Source organism: Leuciscus leuciscus (assembly GCF_965113295.1).
Source record: "Leuciscus leuciscus genome assembly, chromosome: 16".
Taxonomy (NCBI): Eukaryota; Metazoa; Chordata; class Actinopteri; order Cypriniformes; family Leuciscidae; genus Leuciscus; species Leuciscus leuciscus.
The window spans coordinates 28,631,170-28,650,893 of NC_138740.1; the positions used below are offsets into that span (position 1 = coordinate 28,631,170).

Genomic DNA, 19,724 nt, shown 5'->3' on the forward strand with positions numbered 1-19,724 from the left:
AAGTCCTCTCATCCGCCTGCTCTGCGATGCGGAAATGACCAAATAACTCGATTAAAACTACATATCACTCTAAATTACTTTTTAAAATGCACTTTAACATGTATGAGGCAACTTAAAACACGGGGTTTACAAATACAACGATTACGTTTTTAAAGACAATTGTGGAAAGAATAAATATCCGCTTTTTACTGTGTCCGTCGGCTCTTGGTGATGAAATCATCAGCTCGCGCCCCGAGGCTTGTCATCAGTCGGCTAATTCAAACTCCGCGAAATGAGGGGCTAAATCTAGATGGGATGGAGATTATTAGGAGTTGGACGCAGTCAATTCGACACAATATATGTCCAGAAATATCAAGAGGGACGAAAGAGATCAAAAGTAGTGCTGGGGAATACATTTATGGAGAAGTTTGCTAGTTAGCCGTCGTTAGCTCGACAGGTAACGTTAGACAATCTGTTTTAAATCAGTGTTATAATCAAATAGATTGTCAGACGCTTTTATCCAAAGTACTTATTAACTTAATTCAACATTTTCTGTCGAGTATTAAATTCGGTCAACAAGGCAGGTATGTTAAATCAATTAATGTCAACGAACTGCATAGGACAAGATACAAAGTGATTAAAGATTGACAGGCCTCTAGAGTCAGGCAGTTGTTATTGTACTTGAGGGGTTAGATACATTTTAAAGCTGCTTAAAAAGCTTATCGTCAAGAAAATACCTCTTAAAATGGGGGTAAACTGGACCAGAAGAGAAACACACAATTGCTGTGGGTGTGTTATTACTCTGTTAGCTGTGATCTTTTCCTGCCTTGTGATTGGAGTCACTGGTCAAGATGGACAGGCCATGACAGCAGAGGAAAAGTCTAAAATCAGGTGAGTTAACTGCATGTGCTGGTACATGGTTATTTTGATGATTGATGGGAGGTCATATGATAATTATGTTAATTGGTATGTTGTGTGTACTATTGGGTATGTGTACATTTAAGATTGTATATTTAATATTTAACTGATTCCAACCCATTAGGCAAATATTGTTATTGCTGTATACTCATTGTGAATGCCTAAGGGTGATGACATGCTGTAATGCGGTATGTAATGGTAAACATTACCTGCTGTTTTGTCTGACACTAATAATGTTAGTACACCAATTACTTGTTCTTGTTCTTGTAAAACATGACCTCGTTGTTTTAGTGGTTGTCTTGTGCTCTGTCTGAACTGGAGAGGATTGCCACAAAGATGTTGACAAAAACGATTACACTTAAGGGATTGTTCACCTAAAAATGAAAATTCTGTCATCGTTACTCATCTTTAGTTGAGGACCTTAACCAGTTATGACTTTCATAGTATGGGAAAATAAAATATTATGGAAGTTAATGGGGCCCGTCAACTGTTATCCACATTCTTCATTCTTTTGTGTTCAACAGAAGAAAGAAATTCATATAGGTTGAAACAACTTGAGGGTAAGTGAATGATGACAGAATAAATAAAAAAAAATGGGTGAACTATCCCTTTAACCTCCTGTAATGTCTGGGGTCAAATTGACCCCCCAAAGCAACTTTGATATCTCTGAAAAATATGCAAATTTTATTTATTATAAGAATTCATAAACATGCGCATATTGTGTTACTGAGTTTTCAAAATGACTGTTCTTATTTTTACCCAATCGGTGATGTCAGGATGCAGTTGTCATGCAAATTCTTGTTTTCAACCACTGAAGTGTGGACTGTGACTGTCTCTTATCAAGATGTCATACCTTTTCCCAGAGACAGGGTGTGGATAGTCAGTAGAGGACATTTTATATGTTTATTATGACATTAGATCTTTGGGCCCACCATATACGTGTATGTATATTTGATATAGTTTGGGGTCTATAAGATTTTGTGAATCTTTTTAAAAAAGAAGTCCCTTGCTCTCCAAGGCTGCATTTATTTGCTAAAAATAGAGTAAAATATTATTACAATTTACAAAAACTGTTTCAAGTTGAAAATATTTTAAAATGTAATTTATTCCTGTGATGCAAAGCTGAATTTTCAGCATCATTACCAGTCTTCAGTGTCACATGATCCTTCAGAAATCATTCTAATATGCTGATTTGCTGCTTGAGAATATTTCTTCTTATTATTCTTATTAATGTTGAAAACAGTGGCTGCTTAATATTTTTGTGGATACTTTTTCAGAATTCTTTGAATAGAAGGTTGAAATGAACAGCACATTTGTAATAGAAATCTTTTGTAATGTTATAAATGTCTTTTCTGTCACTTTTGATCAGTTTAATGCAATCTTTCTGAGTAAAGTTTTTCTCTTTAAAGGTAAAAAGACATTACTGACCCCAAACTATTAAGCTATACACACACACACACACACACACACACACACACACACACACACACACACACACACACACACACACACACACACACACACACACAATCACATCACATCACATCACATCACATAAAGCAGTGAGATAATGTATATTTAATGTGTATATATGGAAGGCATACCTGAAAAGGTGAATTTTGGTGACTTCTGCAACTGTTCCAACATAGCAGTTGAACTGAGGTTCTATATTTTTTGTTTCAGTGTGATATGAAAGAGGACCTGCTGCTTACTCAAAAAAATATTTTGTTTGTTTGTTTAGGGACCAAATTCTAGAGATGTTTGATCACGCCTATAACAGTTACATGGTGAGTAAATACCCAGATCCCACTGTCAATAATTCAGAATTTGTTCTGAAGTAGTTTCTTTCTGAACATTTTTTTTTTTATTGTACCTAAATAATGGCATGAGAATTAATTGTTGTACCATCTTAATTGTAATATACCTCTATTCCATTTGTTTATGAAAATGAATGCATCTGTTATTGCTTAAGACAATGTATAATTCTTTTTTCTATTCTCTTTCAGGACTATGCCTACCCAGCAGATGAGTTGATGCCCCTCAGCTGTAGAGGGAGGGTAAGAGGGCTGGAACCCAATCGAGGGGATATTGATGACTCTCTGGGAAAGTGAGTCAAGCTCATGATGATTCTGTCAAAGTGACAAATTTACCTATTAAAATGACCTGAAATTTACCTATCGCAGATCGTGTGCACACAAACATTTAATAGCGCTGAAGTGTATTGTCAGTACTGTTCTTTGATTTATCAATAAAATAGCTTAGAAACTGAAAAGTTATATCATAAATTTGTTAATAACAAAAACCCACAGCTTCACTATTAGTAGAGAGGCGTTGCCAGGAAGAATTAATTCTCACGCAATCGCTCTCTCATTAATGCATTCATATTACTGTGCTACTTTTTCTGTATCTGATTTAATGGTGACTATAATAAAATTTCTTTCTCTCTTTACAGGTTCTCTCTAACATTAATAGATAGTTTAGATACCCTTGTGGTGAGTTAAATCTTATCTGATTTGATGGACTTAATTAAATGAATTAATGAAAAAAATGTATTGAATGAAAAACACTAATGCTGTTTATTAATGGCTGCTTTTAAACTGTTGTTTTGTGTGTTTTGCGCAGTTGTTAAACAAACTGGATGAGTTTGAGGAGGCTGTGAGGAAGACATTGAGAGATGTCAGACTGGACAATGACATAGTTGTCTCTGTCTTTGAAACCAATATCCGTGTGCTGGGGTATGGATCATGATGTTTCTCTAGCTTTGGATGCATTTATCTTGTATATATTTTAATCAAGTTAATCAGAAATATATACATAATATAATGTTTTCAAACTATACTCTCATGGTCTCATATAGACTTCCCATCTTGAAGTGAATTATTGACAAATCCTCTCCCTGTTCTTCCAGTGGCTTGTTGGGTGCACATGTGATGGCAGATGTTCTAAAGCAGCGTGGAGAGAGGATGCAGTGGTACAGAGATGAACTGCTACACATGGCCAAAGAACTGGGTTACCGCCTCCTGCCTGCCTTTAACACCACCAGTGGCCTTCCTTATCCTCGGGTAACTCCACCACTGTTGACTGATGGTTGAACACTTTAAACTGTCTTTCTTTTGGCAGCAGAGTGACTTAAAGTTGTAAAACTTGGCTGTCGATCGACCTTAGTCCGGGTAGTGCCATATTTAATTTTTGACAGGAATGAAACAATGCTGTGAGGGTTCCAGTGTGCTCAATGGATTACACTGTTGTTTAACCACAATCCGATTGTTCAACTGAAGAAAAGTCTTCCAGAAAGACAAAAAAATGATATTACCAACTATAAAACAGTTATTAAATTTGTGAAAATGTCATGATCTAGGACCTTTATACAGTGTATGCCATTGTAAAGACTGTATGTCTAACCCTCACAGCCTTGTTTTCATCTGCATTAAATTCAGTATGGCGTCTAACCTGACTAAGGTCTATGCTGTAGAAAAGCAAAAATATTTTTGAAATCTGTGCTACATGACTAGAGAAAAAGGGCTGTGGCGTTTCCTTTTGTCAAAAACTTCAATACCCATAATGCACCTTTGATTTTGGCGCCGCCCCTTTGTCGATTTAACTGTCCATTGCAAAAATGCAGTTGTATGATCTGTAGTTTTAACCAAAGCACTGAAGCTGTCAAGTCACATGTTCATTTATGTATACTACTGACATTGTAACAACATAAAGCTCAAAGCTGGTTGAAAATTAGAAAACTTATCCTTTAATTTGGGCCAAATGCATTGCTTGCATATTGCAAAATATATAAACAAACTAATAGCAATGTAATATTTTTATGCTTTTTTTAAATGACAAATCTACATCTAGACAGAAGTATTTTGGGGGAATATATGTTTGATCACTATGCAATATATATATATTTATTTATATTTATATTTATATTTATATTTATATTTATTTGTTTTAATTTTGGGGTGAAATGTGACTGATCCAATTACACTATTCACTTATTTGCCTTTTTTAATTCCTGAAAACAGTTTGTTGATATTGATATGCAAAAGCTACATGAGAATGATTCCATATTGTTTTATAGCCTGACCTGAAATGTAATGTTTTTGCTGCATTTCAATTTTCTTCTTCAGGTAAACTTGCGCTATGGAGTCGCCAACCCCCTTTCTCGTACAGGCACTGAGTCGGACACTTGCACTGCGTGCGCAGGGACCATGATTTTGGAGTTTGCAGCTCTCAGCCGATTGTCCGGGGACACAATATTTGAGGTAAACATCCAGCATGTATTTTTATTAGTGCTGGGCAAAGATGAATCGCATCCAAAATAAAAGTTTGTGTTTGCATAATATATGTGTGTGTACTGTGTATAATTATTTTGTATATATAAATACACACATATGCATGTATATATTTAAGATTTTTTTAAATTTATATATAAATTATTTATATTTATATATAATCTAAATTATGTATAAATACATATACAGTATATACATGCAAATATTTCTTAAATAAATACATGCATATGTGTGTATTTATATATACAAAATAATTATACACAGTACACACACATATATTATGCAAACACAAACTTTTATTTTGGATGCGATTAATTGCGATTAATCTTTGCCCAGCACTAATTTTTATTTATTTGATTTTTACCAATAACCGATCAATACCAGACTAAGTGTGTGCTAAAAAGTTGTTCAACCTGCATCTATGAAGGAACACGCTAGGAAAGCTATGGACGTCCTCTGGGAAAAGAGGCAAAGAGGAAGTGACCTTGTCGGAACTGTGATCAACATCCACAATGGAGACTGGGTTCGCAGGGGTAAGGCCCCTTCTTTTGTTGTCACTTCATTTACACAATAAAAACACCCCACACAGCCACTTTAACACATCTTATCCTACTGTGACTCTTAAAGAGACGATATTCACATTTGTACCTTCTCTGCTTCTCATGACAGATAGCGGTGTTGGCGCTGGAATCGACTCTTATTATGAATACTTGATGAAAGCTTATATTCTTCTCGGGGACAAGGTGTACCTTAAGAGATTCAACACAGTAAGGGCTCTTTATTCTCCTGAAATAAACCTCTATTAGTCAAACAGAGCTTGTTTTATAACATCTATTATCTACACATGTGATTTTGTCTTTGTCTATTGTGACAGCACTACAGTGCCATTATGAAGTACATCAGCCAGCCTCCTCTGCTGCTCAATGTGCACATGCACAACCCCACTGTAAATGTGCGCAGCTGGATGGATTCCTTGCTTGCTTTCTTCCCTGGACTACAGGTGCACTTTTTCATCCTCTTTATTTCATGTTGCCTGAGGAAATAGAGATTTTTGAAATTAGAGGATTGGTCCAATCCAATAGATAGATTGGACCCTCCCTCCAACTAAAACCAAAATTAATGTTAATGTTTAATTTAACTTTCCTGGCTTTAAGTTTTTTTTTTTTAGGAATTACATAATTGAAATTGTAATGCAAGAATGACAGTCACCTATCTTCTTTGACGTAATCAAATATACAAAAGCGCTATATAAAAAAAGAAAGAAAAAAAGCTCATTGATCAAATGTTGTCAAATGTCCTCTAACAACTTTTTCCTCAGTGGAATGGTAAATGGTAAATGGACTGCATTTATATAGCGCTTTCAACAGACCCATGGCCACCAAAGTGCTTTACATATTGCCTCACATTCACCCATTCATTCACTCATTCATACACTGACGGTGGTGTGAGAACCAGTGGAAGACCAGATGTGTAGCTAGGAAGCTAAATGTTGTTCCCTTTCGAGAGGTCTCTCGTATTGCGTAAGACTAGCTTATTAATTTTATTTAAAAGTTAAGTGAAATAAAGCTGAAAAAAATAAGCTAAATATTTGATGAAAAACGTTAGAAACGAAATAAAAATGAACGTTGCCTTTAAGTAGAAGTACAAAAATAAAAATAAATTAAAGCTGCAAGCAGCATTTATCGGGGTTCAAGCAGTTAAGGCCTTTAAGCACATAAGTATCAAAAGACATTAAGTTTTATTTAGCAAGCATTTAACAACTGCCATCATAGATGAAAAAGTCAATTTACAGCCAATACAGGCAGTTTACCTTAGGAAATATATGGTTTTAAAGCGTTTTTACAGTTATAGCACCTTTTTGCCTGAGTCTTCTTATAGTCTTGCCTGATCTCCACCACTTATATTAGTAGTACTCAAAGTGTGCCCATATATATGTGTCAGATTTGTTGTAAATATGTAATTTTGATAAGGAGTTTAGACAATTATATTCAGTGGCGTAACGAGCCAACACCGGATCCTTAAGTATGATTAACAAGGCGGGCCCCTTGATGACGCAATTGATGACATTGATGACGCAATGTCCACGAGTAGGCTACCATGAATAGGGCAGGATATGATCATACACAGCATATAAGAGATGAGATGACTAACAAAATCAGGAGTAGCCTACGCTCACCAAAAACAAAACAAAAAAAACAACAAAAAAAAACACTGGTGACAGCGCACCATAACACATTGTTAGGCCTAGGTCCAAATACATAAAAAAGATGCTCTCTTAAATTATAGCGGGATTTTCCGAGCTTTCCTTTGTGCAACTGCAAAGTTGTCGATTAGATTAAGATTGTGCGCACAGGCATTCTCAATTGACCCTTCGCAGGGAGTTTTGATTGACAGGCGATCTGACTAATCATAATCCGCCATTTTGTCCAACAAAGCAGTCAGGAGAGTTAGTAGATTAACATTGGAGGATTTAAATTTGAAAAACAAAGTGTACTGATGTCTTAGCACTTTAAAACAACATTCCTTTTATGTTCATTCATGTTTATTTTAATGCTATAAATTAACTAGAAGGAAGAGATGATCAGTTCACAAGCAGCTTTAACTGAGCCTCGAGTCTACAGCGATCTGTCAGACACATTAAAGAGTCACAAAACGGTATTTATTGTTTAAATGTCTCTAAAAAATGACTTTTCTCTGATCCGCAATGTATTTTTCACTGCGTGAGAACTTGGTGTGGTGTGAGAGTGGCGTCGCTTGTCAGACATAGCAACAGTAACTAAAGTGGGCGGGTCTTTGCGAACGGTCATTGACAGTATGGACGGGGATTCGCCAGTCCCAATTCAAAACAAATTTCATCACAATCCATCATTGTTCGTTTCAAACATGTGAGAGCATCAAAATGATCCATGGGTGAAATTGACTGGATTTAATTTATTTTTTTGTCAGTTCCTATCATAATTTTAACATTTTGCCGTTATTGTTTAGCTATTTACTAGGGGTGTAACGATTCGTTTTAACAACGATTCGATTTGTATCGCGATTCGTGGTTGTCGATACGATTCAAGGACGATATTGGATCATTTAGAACGATCCGATCCGAAACGATTCAGTGACTTGAGATCGATTCAGTGACTTTTTTGCCAAAAATTCTTGTAAGGGAATCAGGTATAAGGAATAAAGTAGGACTGCACGATTATGACAAAAATTATAACTGTCGATTATTCCCTTGAATTTGTTATTGTGATTATTAATTACGATTATCACAACATTGAATGATGTTTTGAATAGTTTGGCCATGGGACCCACATTTCCCCATGGTCATCAAGCCGCGACCCACCTTTTTAGGAATTATATAAGCCTATTATAATACATTTGTTTACACAAAAATTGTTGACTCACAAGTTATGTCCCCCTTTACTTAACATACAAAATAAAATTGTAAGAATATTTCAAATACTGATAAACAGTAGGCACTGCGAGGTTAAGCTATATAGCAGTCCCAAACTAGTTTTTGTTAATACAATCTTGGTATGAGCCACCACAGTCATATAAAAATATACAAAATAACCATTAAGTGGCATTTTGTTATGTTAACAACAACAGTTAGGCTACCAAGGTGATACACAATACTTAGAAGAACTGGTAAAGAAACATGGAAACTGCTCCTGATAAATAGCAACACACATGACGTACCAATAACGTAATTTATGGGTATTTTACTTTTATTTCTTAACTTACTAATTTACGACGTTGCATTCTCGTGTCTTTTGCGCTTTAGTGAAGTGATACAGCGCGCGCTGGCGCATTTGCGCGTGCAGTTGAAGAGTGCGCGCTCCTGCAGTATAGCGGTTTGGTATTGTTGGTATTGTTGGACTCGGCAAGGATTCAGGAGTCTTAGGAGGTCACTCCTGTGAATAAAACACGGGCTGGAAACTTCTAAGGCTCCTTCAAGGCATTGTGCCAATGACGCGTATACTGAGTTTTTTGAGATACACCAATGTTCTCATCGACTATCATGGCACCCTGGACAAAGACACTGCGTGCCAATTTTCAGTAGACTAACGGTTGGGTGCGCTTATAGCTATTTTCATGATTTTTTCACTATTATAGCGCTACCAAATGGCCAATTGTCACGATTTTTTTCATGTCAACTCAGATTGAGCTTATGAACATGTGTCCCAAGTTTAGCAAAAATATCTCTTTCCGCTCACAAGTTATAACCATTTTATAGCGCCACCAAGTGGCCAATTGTCGTGATTTTTTTTTCACGTGACCTCAGAATGAGCTCATGAACGTGTCCCAAGTTTTGCGAAAATATCTCTTTCCATTCACAAGTTATAACCGTTTTATAGTGCCACCTAGTGGCCAATTGTTGCGATTTTTTTTCAAGTGATCTCAGATTGAGCTCAGGAAGAAGTGTCCCAAGTTTAGCAAAAAAATCTCTTTCCGTTCACAATTTATAACCGTTTTAGTAAAAGTGGCCCTGGTGCCATCAAATATTTTGGTTCCCCTTATCGACCGTTAATTGAAATTTAGAATTTTTTGGATGATTATTGATTGTCAGACTCCAGAGAATATTCTTGCAGTGGTTTGGTTCCGATCGGGCCAAAAACCTAGGAGAAGTTCGCAAAAATAGGTTTTTCAAAAAAATGCAATTTACTCGAAATTGGCGCCTGAAGGGCGAGCAAATCGGAGATAGCCACTTTTTCCGCCTTGAGCCAAGGATTCCAACGATATAAGACACTTGATCCTGGGACAAACGGTCTAAGAGTTGTGAGCGATTTAGTACTTTTGGTTGCTGTAGCGCCACCTATGGGCCAATTGGGGTCATACTCTGATAGGTTGTCCCCAAATTGAGGCCTACCATCTGGCCAGGTTTCACGTCTCTAGGCCTTACGGTTTGTCCTGCACGATGCGTTTTACGAATCCTTACAATTACAATAGGGTTTCAGCATTTCATGCTTGAACCCCTAATAAGAATGAAGGCTTTTTGCCAGTTATAGCGCCACCTATGGTCCGATCTCCATGAAACTCTGCATGCTTCCTCACCATGTTCTGACACATATGCTCATCAATTTTTGTGAAGTTCTGAGTTTTCATTTGGGATTTATAGGCTTTTTAGTGTATTTTGCCACGCCCCTTTTCTAAATGACCCTGTTACAGCCACCCAAATGCAAAAGTTCAACTTTTTTTCGATAATTATTGATCTAGAGAGTCCAGAGAATTGTCCTAGACTGGTTTGGTTCCGATCGGGCCAAAAACCAGGGACTAGTTCGCCAAAGTAGGTTTTGGACAAAATCCGACATAGCAGAAAATTTTCCCTGCCTACATCCAAATCGGAGATAGCCACTTTGTCCGCCTTGAGCCAAGGATTCCAACGATATAAGACACTTGATCCTGGGACAAACGGTCTAAGAGTTGTGAGCGATTTAGTACTGTTGGTTGCTGTAGCGCCACCTATGGGCCAATTGGGGTCATACTCTGATAGGTTGTCCCCAAATTGAGGCCTACCATCTGGCCAGGTTTCACGTCTCTAGGCCTTACGGTTTGTCCTGCACGATGCGTTTTACGAATCCTTACAATTACAATAGGGTTTCAGCATTTCATGCTTGAACCCCTAATTAAAGCTAAACGGGGAAATAAACAACATTTAAATGACAAAAATACATTTAAACCAAAATGACTAAAACTTAAACCAAAATTAAAATGAATACTGAAAATGTTCAAATAAAAGCTAATTAAAATATTAATAAATACTATAATAGTTTATAAATAATACCAAAATAACACTGGCCACAACATTTTAGAGAGAGGTTCTCATTTACCAAGAGGTTGAATGGCATATGATTCTTAAAATGACACGATGTCAAATATTTAATGCAAATTAGTAAAATAATTCCATTGTCAAATGTAAAAATATTTTAATGAAATAACGTTTCATTGTTGTTGTTAATGTAAATGTTCTCTGTATAAAGCCATTTTCTTTAATTAAAAATAAAGCCAGGCTTACAATCTGTCATGTGGACTTCAAAGGGAAAAGCACAAATAGCTCATTTAAAAATGAAATTTATCATCGAATTGACAAAAATACCTTTCAGGTTCTGAGAGGAGACTTGAAACCTGCCATAGAGACACATGAGATGCTTTACCAAGTGACTAAACAGCACAATTTTCTTCCTGAGGTAATTAATGAACGACTGCATTTACACAAGTCACGTAAACCTGAAAAATCCTCAATCTACAGAGATCACAGCCTAATTTATTGTATTTTAATACTAATCCTCCATATGTTTTTGCCTACAAATGATCTGTTGTCTAACAGGCCTTTACCTCTGAGTTCAGAGTTCACTGGGGGCAGCACCCATTGAGACCGGAGTTTGCTGAGAGCACATATTTCCTTTACAAAGTAAGTATGCCACCTGATACAGTTTAATACAGCAGTTGAATAAGAATGCCTACTAGCAACGAGATTTATTCACTGTCAATGTGAACGGAACTTAAGGGTCACAGTTGACTTGCACTGTCTTGTCAAACTAGTTTTTTTTGTCTGTCTTCAGTGTTATTAAATAACATTTTCCATCTCATTTCTAGGCCACAGGTGATCCGTACTACTTAAAAGTGGGCCAGTCTATAGTGGAGAAGCTGAATGCTCACGCTCGGGTCCCCTGTGGCTTCGCTGCCGTACAGGATGTGAGGACAGGGACGCACGAGGACAGGTGGGAGCCCTATTAGTCGTCTTTATCTGGATTCATTTTAAAGGGTAAATTAGTAGTTATACAGTGTTAGAAAAATTATTTGTTTGTTTATTTCAAGGATGGATTCCTTCTTCCTGGCTGAGATGTTTAAGTATCTCTACCTGCTCTTCTCAGAAAAGAGTCAGTTGCCTATAGACATTGATGACTATATTTTCACTACTGAGGCTCATTTGCTTCCAGTATCTCTATCAACGACCCAGCCCTCCTGCCATACCAACAACACAGTAAGAGCTCAACTTTTTTTCATGAACTTCACGGCAAATTGATGTTCAGTCTAGAACATCATTTGGAGGTCAGTCATAGGAACAAGAGTTCTTATGGATCCAAAAAATCCTTTTAAGGACTCTAGTTGTTTCATGGGGTCTATTTACTCCTGGTTACTTCATGTGTATTCTCTGATTGGATAGCTATCCAATTGTGAATAGGCCAGGGGCCAGATTTACTAATAGCTTGCGCCAGTACTACTGTCAGGATTTACTAAAGACATGCAGTGAAAAATTAGCGCTGAAAAGGTGTGGACACAGTTATTTTTGCGGCTGACTTTATTGCAAATGCATTTGTAGGAGTTTCCCTTTCAGATGCAAAATTTATGGGAGGAGAGTTAATTTGTCCTGGCCCGAGGTAAATCTGGCCCCAGGTGTAAATGCCCTCCGAAAACGCTTTCAAGAGGGGTTTAAATCTGATTCCACTTCAGGAGGTGATCTGAGACGCATTCCAAACAAAACTGGACAATTGTAAATGCATCTAAATGTTGAAACCATATGTACATTTTACTCATTTTATTAATTATATTAAATGGATAATCCAGCATACTCACTCTCCCAACAAAGGTCTATGAAACTTCCTCCTAAACTAACATCCCAAATGAAGCTAACACACTGGCAGAACCCGGTGTCCTGTTACAGGACACATTTCGACTAAACTGAGGGTTTGCTCAAGGCTGTTGATTTGCTGAATTTCAAACAATGCTATAGCTTCTGGCTTTCCTGTATTCTGCTTCAGCTCTCTTTCCCTTGGTAAACTGTTTGCATGTATGTATGTGTATGTTAGAGTAGTTTAAAGAGTTAGTTCACCCAAAAATGACAATTCTGTCAGTAATTACTCACTAGAACCCTAGAATGTTGTTCCAACCCCGTAAGACTTTCGTTCGTCTTCAGATACACAAATTAAGATATTTTTGATGAAATCTGAGAGCTGTCTCAGTCCTCCATAGGCTTCTATGTTATGAAATTTGCCGGCCCAGAAAGTTAGTAAAGACAATGTTTAAAATAGTCCAAGTGACTACAGTGGCTCAACCATAAGTTTATCAAGCGACGAGAATACTTTTTGTGCGCAAAAAAACAAACCAAAAATAACTACTTTATTCAACTATTCCTTTTTCTTCTGTGTGGGCCTCTGAGTGAGTTCACGTAGTGAAACAGCGCAGCGTTTCTGGGTTGTACGTAAGAACGTAGGCTCATTATTGGCCGACGCTGGTCACGTGTGTGTGATGCTGGTCAATAGTGAGCCTACGTTCTGACATACAACCCAGAAGCGCTGCGCTGTTACACTACGTGAACTCACTGAGGGTGAGTGATTACTGACAGAATTTTCGTTTTTGGGTGAACTAACCCTTTAAATGTTTAGTCCAGTTAATAAAGTCTTGTTCATGTCACACGTAAAGTTGTCTGTGTCTCAAGCTCATATACTGGAGTCCCTAATCATAGATTTTGACTACAGGCTCTGAATAGTACTGTACAGTAAGAAAGACATGCCCCGGAAATGTACATTTCTTAGAATGAATAAACAATTAACACTGAGTGTTCACGGCACAAACAGGTTAATTGATTATAATATAAATTTTACTACATTAAGTTTAATCTATTAACTGATCCAAATATTCGTAATCAACTATAACAAGTTATTATTGATTATTAATATTTCTTAGAGCTAATTTGCTATATTCACTGTGTTTCCATCGTAGTTTGTTCCATCATTGTTGTCAATGCTTTTTTTTTTATTCCACATTTTACGATTTTTATGTGTATTTTGGCATTTCCCAAAAGTTGCATAAATATGTCGATGGCAACATAGCTAAAGTCACAACATCATTGTGTATCTTTCAGGAACCTCAAGCTCACGAAGACGATTTGTTTTCATACTCTTGTCCCAGTGCTCAAACCCTGTTCCCTAACAACCCCACCTTCGCCAAAACTATCAGGGACAGCTATAAATACCTCACTGGTGTGGGAAGAGCCCAGCAGGCATCACCTGTCAGGTGAGTCATATGCTACAGGTTGATCGTTGAGCAGCATGTACAAGAAAAAGGGCCTAACTCCTCTTTTTCTTCAACACAGGGGGATTGAACTGCCTCTTCATGACACTGGCCTGGAGCCAGTCGAGTTTCTGAAAAGCATGGGCATCTCTCTAACGCCTCTCACTGAGCTGATCTCCGCAAGCCAAGGCTCAGCATCTCAGGTGAATCTGCAAGAATTATTCATTTCAGTAGACCAACCAGTTATTTTAGTGTGTGTGTGTGTGTGTGTGTGTGTGTGTGTGTGTGTGTGTGTGTGTGTGTGTGTGTGTGTGTGTGTGTGTGTGTGTGTGTGTGTGTGTGTGTGTGTGTGTGTGTGTGTGTGTGTGTGTGTGTGTGTGTGTGTGTGTGTGTGTGTGTGTGTGTGTGTGTGTGTGTGTGTGTGTGTATATATTAATACTAAGCGAAGGAGGCGGGAACCAGGACTTTTTAAAATTTTTAATAATTTAATAAGGTAGTCGTTAATTTGATTAACAATAACAACACTGGGACCAACTGTGGGACAATCTGTGATTTATCCCTTCTGTATGTCGGTTCATTAATTCATTTATCCGTCTTTTTTCCATAGGCCTCTCATAAGGGTGTGTTCAAGTTCAAGCTGGTTGCTGAGGTGAGCCAAACCCCTGAGCATGAGGAAGTGGTGCCACTGATTGTGCAGCTCATTTCCCCTCCGTTTTTGGGTCGAACAGTCCTTACGGCCGGTCCTGCAAAGTTTGGAATGGATCTTACCAAACAAGAGCATGGGGTGAGCAACAGTATGGAAATTTCTCGACTTCACTGCAGGTACGTCCGTCATTCATTTAATAATTGTTTCCTCTGACTTTCTCAAAGGTGAAAGGTAGTATTGTGAAGAGTGTTCCTTACACGGCGTGTGGTTACATTGAGAATGCAGTAGAGCTGCAGGGACACATAGCGCTGGCTTTGAGAGGAGACTGCATGTTTGCTGCTAAAGCTCGCCGCCTGCAGGAAGCAGGAGCCGTCGGAGTCATCTTCATTGGTGAGGTCTAGTGTAATATTACCTGCCGCTCATGATTTCTCTGCACTTTCTTCGAATCTGGACTCTTAGGTTTTGAATGTTCTCTCAGATCACAGAGAGGGTAGTAGCAGTGCTGAGACGCCACTGTTCCAGATGGTTGGAGATGGAGAATCTACAGATGACATCACAGTTCCCCTGGTGTTCCTCTTCAGCAAAGAGGGAGCTACACTCACTGCTGCTCTGCAAGAACATCACAATGTGGACATTCTCTTGCTCCCCAAAGAGAAACAACTGGGAAAAGGTATTTGATCAGACTAAAACGGCTAAATATGGATTATACATACTCTTATTTTGTTGACTCCCTGTCACAGCAAATAAACTGAGTGATACATTTGCTAGTTTGATTTTATTTATTTGCATTTAGATTTGCATTTAAAAACAGAAATATTGTGAAATATTATTCAATTTGAAGGACTGGTTTTTATTTTAATATAATTCTTGGCAAAGCTGTATTTTCAACAGCCATTACTCCAGTCTTCAGTGTCACATGATCCTTCAAAAATCATACTAATATGCTGTTTTGCTGCTCAGTTATTCTTGGTGCTCATCCTCTCAATTATTAATAATGTTTCTTAGTATATAAATAACTTTTGTACTTTATAAATGTCTTTAATTTCACTTTTGATCCATTTAGTGTATCCTTGCTGAATAAAGTATTTATTTAAATGATTAAATGTAAATTAATGATTCAATTATTTAAATTGAAAAATGTATTAAAAAAATCGTAAGTACCCCAAACATTTGAGTTTTAGTGTTATCAAATGTATATCAAATAATATATAAATTAATAAATAACAAATTCATTTATATTAATCCATCATTATTCACAAACCCATTTGCTAAATAACATGAGTATTTGTCTTGTTTATCTTTGTTTGATTTTGTTTTTTTATTTCCTTGTAGAAAAAACTGATAAGTTAAATATTAAGTTCCGTCTCGCTAAGGAAGGCGAGCTTGTTGAGGGTGAGACAGAAAGCACTACCTTCCAGCTTGTGCTGGAGCAAAGCGAGACGGACACTGAGGCTGCGTCGTTGACTGGGGACAACCAGAAGACTTGCACCTTTCCACAGAAAGACCCTGAGAACAGCCCCTGACAATGGGATCATCCGTGACCACAGTCCCCTTTGCAGAATGCAGGGCTGTTGCTCCCTTTCACTGACCTCAGATCAGAAAATGCAGGCTGTGCTATGGTGAATGTTTCTGCTGGACTGTACCATATGATCTCCTCGCGGGGGGGATCAGAAGTCTTATCTTGTGAAGTTGGAACTATATTTATCTGCACAGAGCGAGATGGTGCGAAGCTTCTGTCTCTCTGATATGGTGGTATTTGCAATTGATTCTTCTCAATTGTCTACATTTGAAAAGCAATCAGTTTTGGAATTAAAGCGGTGTACTAGATGTTCTCTCTCACACAAATTTATGTGGATCAGACCTTATTTGAATGTTTTTCTTTGTCTTTTTCTTTCACAGCAGATCAGGTTCACAAGTCCTGTGCATTTATCTTTATTTTTTATTCATCCTCAAAATTGAAGTGGCTTGAAGTCTTCAGGACATCCTTAACACAGGGCTTCTATGACCAAACCCCCAAAAAACAGTGTTGTAGTCAATATATAAGATGTTTATATGAGGGAGAATGAACCAGTATAACATAGTTTCAATACAGAAACATCAGGGAAATCAATGACTTTAACATGTTTGCATGTGTGTGTGTGAAAGGCATGTACAGTGCCTTTGTCATTACATCACAGATTGTATGCATTTCATCATATGCCAATACTAAATCTGTGTGTTTGTATGTATGTGTGCATATTTGAAGCCAACACATTCGTCCTGCTTACATGCAGTGACTGGTCAAGGAAGATTTTTGAGAGAGCTGGCCTTTCCTCTACTGCAATACATGCGCCGTAACGCATCTGTCATAAAGGCCCAGGACATAGACCGATTTTATAGTGATCGAAGAGAAATGGGTATAGTCTCTTTACAGGGTGATGATTACAATTAGTCCTATATGACAACCCCCACTGTCCCACGTGCAGCTTCACCATCACATTGGAGGTGTTGCTTATACCAGATTAATTGCTTTCTACACATCACTTTGTCTTAGAATTTTTGTAATGTGTAATAATGATTAGAATACCTTTTGCATTCAATATTCATTGTAATGCAAGTTTGTCTCACACAGCCATAACGTAGCTCAGACTCTATAGTCAATTAAAATAAGAGTATTAAACGTTAAGAGTTCAGTGCAATGTTTCACTTTATAGCATGTGGAGAACGGTTATATCAGCCCAAAAACGTTCCATTTCAAGTCTTAATTACAATGTACACCTTGTATTATGTTGCTGATGGCTGTTCTCAAAAGGATGTCGACCTGGCTGTGTACCTCTTGTTTAATTTCACAAAGGGCTTATGACAGATTTACTTCATTGTGTGGGCATAATACAGATCAGATGGGATTATATTTATTTCTGAAGATATTTTCTATACAATACTTGAGATTAAGATGTTTGTTATCGAGGGCCAAAGTGATAAATAAATTCTGTTGCAGTGACAGAACGAGATTTTTATAGTGTCTTTTTATTAGCTGTTTTGTATTGACTGATGAAATGTTAGCACTTGCCATTAAAATCAAGTTATGACCCTACTGTGTGTGTCTCGTTTTTGCTGTAATGTCATTTTACCTAGTGTTTTCGAATAGATTATTTTTTTTTTTCAGTGAGGTGCATTTCTATTATGGCATCATTCATAACTCATTTGCAGAGAGTGCCATGGTTGCAGTTTATCTTAAGATTTTGTCTAATAGGCTACGCTTAACCCTTGAACAAATCTCGTATATCTTTTTACGTGAATTAGGGTTCAAACGTCGAGGAATGATTAGTCTTACTAAAAAGTACGTCAGAGAGTAGTGTCATCTATATCTCTATACACACCTTCAGTACAAACTATATCAAAATGGTTTTGAATTTTTACTTTTTTAAGGACCAAATTTTACCTTTTACACTTTTATTATTATTTATTGATTTAGCTCACAAAGGGGCTAATGTGGAGAACAGAAATTGTGCGAAAACGTCTGTGTAGCCTATTTGAATAATACTCCAAATCTCTGTCACATTAGCCTAGGTCAAGCTGTCAGGGGCTAATTAATTGTTTATAGATGTTTTTTTTATGCTGTTATGCTAAAAGTTGGACTTGTAAAATCGCAGATAAAATGTATATCGTCGTTAACTGAAATATGCTTTTTCAGTTGGCAGTGGCACTACCACAAACTATCAACAGAGGGCGCCCTTTAGCAAAGCCTCATGCCTCTACTGGGCCTTCTCTAAAAACTCTGTATCCACATTTCTCTTTCGATATATTTCAGCACTATAACATTCAATTGTAACCTCCTTGCCTCCTTACAATTTAGAGCTGCTCTTGGTCAAATCAAGCAATTCATTTAGTTTTTGTCTTGAATCTCTTTTGGTTTGCAGTGGCTCTTCCTCTTTTGGGCAAATTCCCACCATCTAGAATGCTATCATCTTTCTCAAGCAAAACTGAACTATCTACTTTTCGAAAACCTTTACTGGTTAATCAGTGAGAGTTACAATCGTTCATACCTGTTTGCCTAGTGTTGAAGCACTTATTTTGTTTCTGGAATCATGCTTTTGCAGTCGACACTACCAAAACAGACCAGAGGAAGCCCTGTAGAAAAGCCTCAGGCCTCCCCTGGGCTCCCTTCCTGGCCTTCTCTGCCAAGACCGGATTCACCCAAATGTAAGTGCCACTCAACCTCTCTCAGCACTATAACCTATGGTTTGATCCTCACTCTGCTAGATATCATTGCATTGCCTCCTTAGCAATTCATGTCTTGGTTTCCAGCGGCTCTCCCTCTTCTGGATAAATTCCCGCAATCCTGCAGACCGTACCTTTAACCCAAGCAATCTGAACAGGACCCTCAAAACTGAGGTAGCCTATACTTCTCAAACCACAAAAAAGTCTCACAATCAGTGTTGCATTTGAGTTCACCTTTGTCTTGGTTTCGGATCTCTGATTATGATGGTGATTAAAATGTTTAGAGTGTTTAAAACTTGTTTATTATCTCTGTCAGTACTCAGGCAAGGACCTTGAGCTATTTGTCAGCAGCAGCCCTGGATACCCCAGAAAGGAAGCCAGAAAAGAATGCATCCGCCTTCAATTTTGACCATTACTATGTGCAGATGACAAGATTTATGTTGTGATAAAAACATCAATGTGCCTTTGTGTCCATTTCCCTGTAAAAAAATTATCTGTTTATTTTTTTCTTATTTTTTTTCTCTTTAAAATTGCTTTTATATTCACGTTTATATATATATATATATAAGAACTGAAAACTGATAAGAATGTAAAATGTGTACCTTGAAATGCAATGTAAGTTGCTTTGGATAAAAGCGTCTGCCAAATATATATATATATATATATATATATATATATTTATT

The 19,724-nt window shown here is 37.3% G+C and overlaps 1 protein-coding gene across 1 annotated transcript; it reads left to right on the top strand.

Annotated features, from left to right (window-relative positions):
- Positions 1–83: 83 nt before the first annotated feature.
- Positions 84–17,914, top strand: LOC309477152 (ER degradation-enhancing alpha-mannosidase-like protein 3). Its single transcript, XM_082140301.1, has 20 exons — positions 84–870; positions 2,639–2,684; positions 2,904–3,004; positions 3,350–3,389; positions 3,520–3,632; positions 3,806–3,959; positions 5,022–5,156; positions 5,614–5,719; positions 5,856–5,953; positions 6,061–6,186; positions 11,285–11,368; positions 11,509–11,592; positions 11,778–11,902; positions 12,000–12,165; positions 14,047–14,198; positions 14,278–14,398; positions 14,803–14,979; positions 15,066–15,231; positions 15,320–15,511; positions 16,174–17,914. The coding sequence occupies exons 1-20, from the start codon at positions 725–727 to the stop codon at positions 16,362–16,364; spliced, it is 2,523 nt and encodes an 840-aa protein (XP_081996427.1). The 5' UTR covers positions 84–724; the 3' UTR covers positions 16,365–17,914.
- Positions 17,915–19,724: the final 1,810 nt, after the last annotated feature.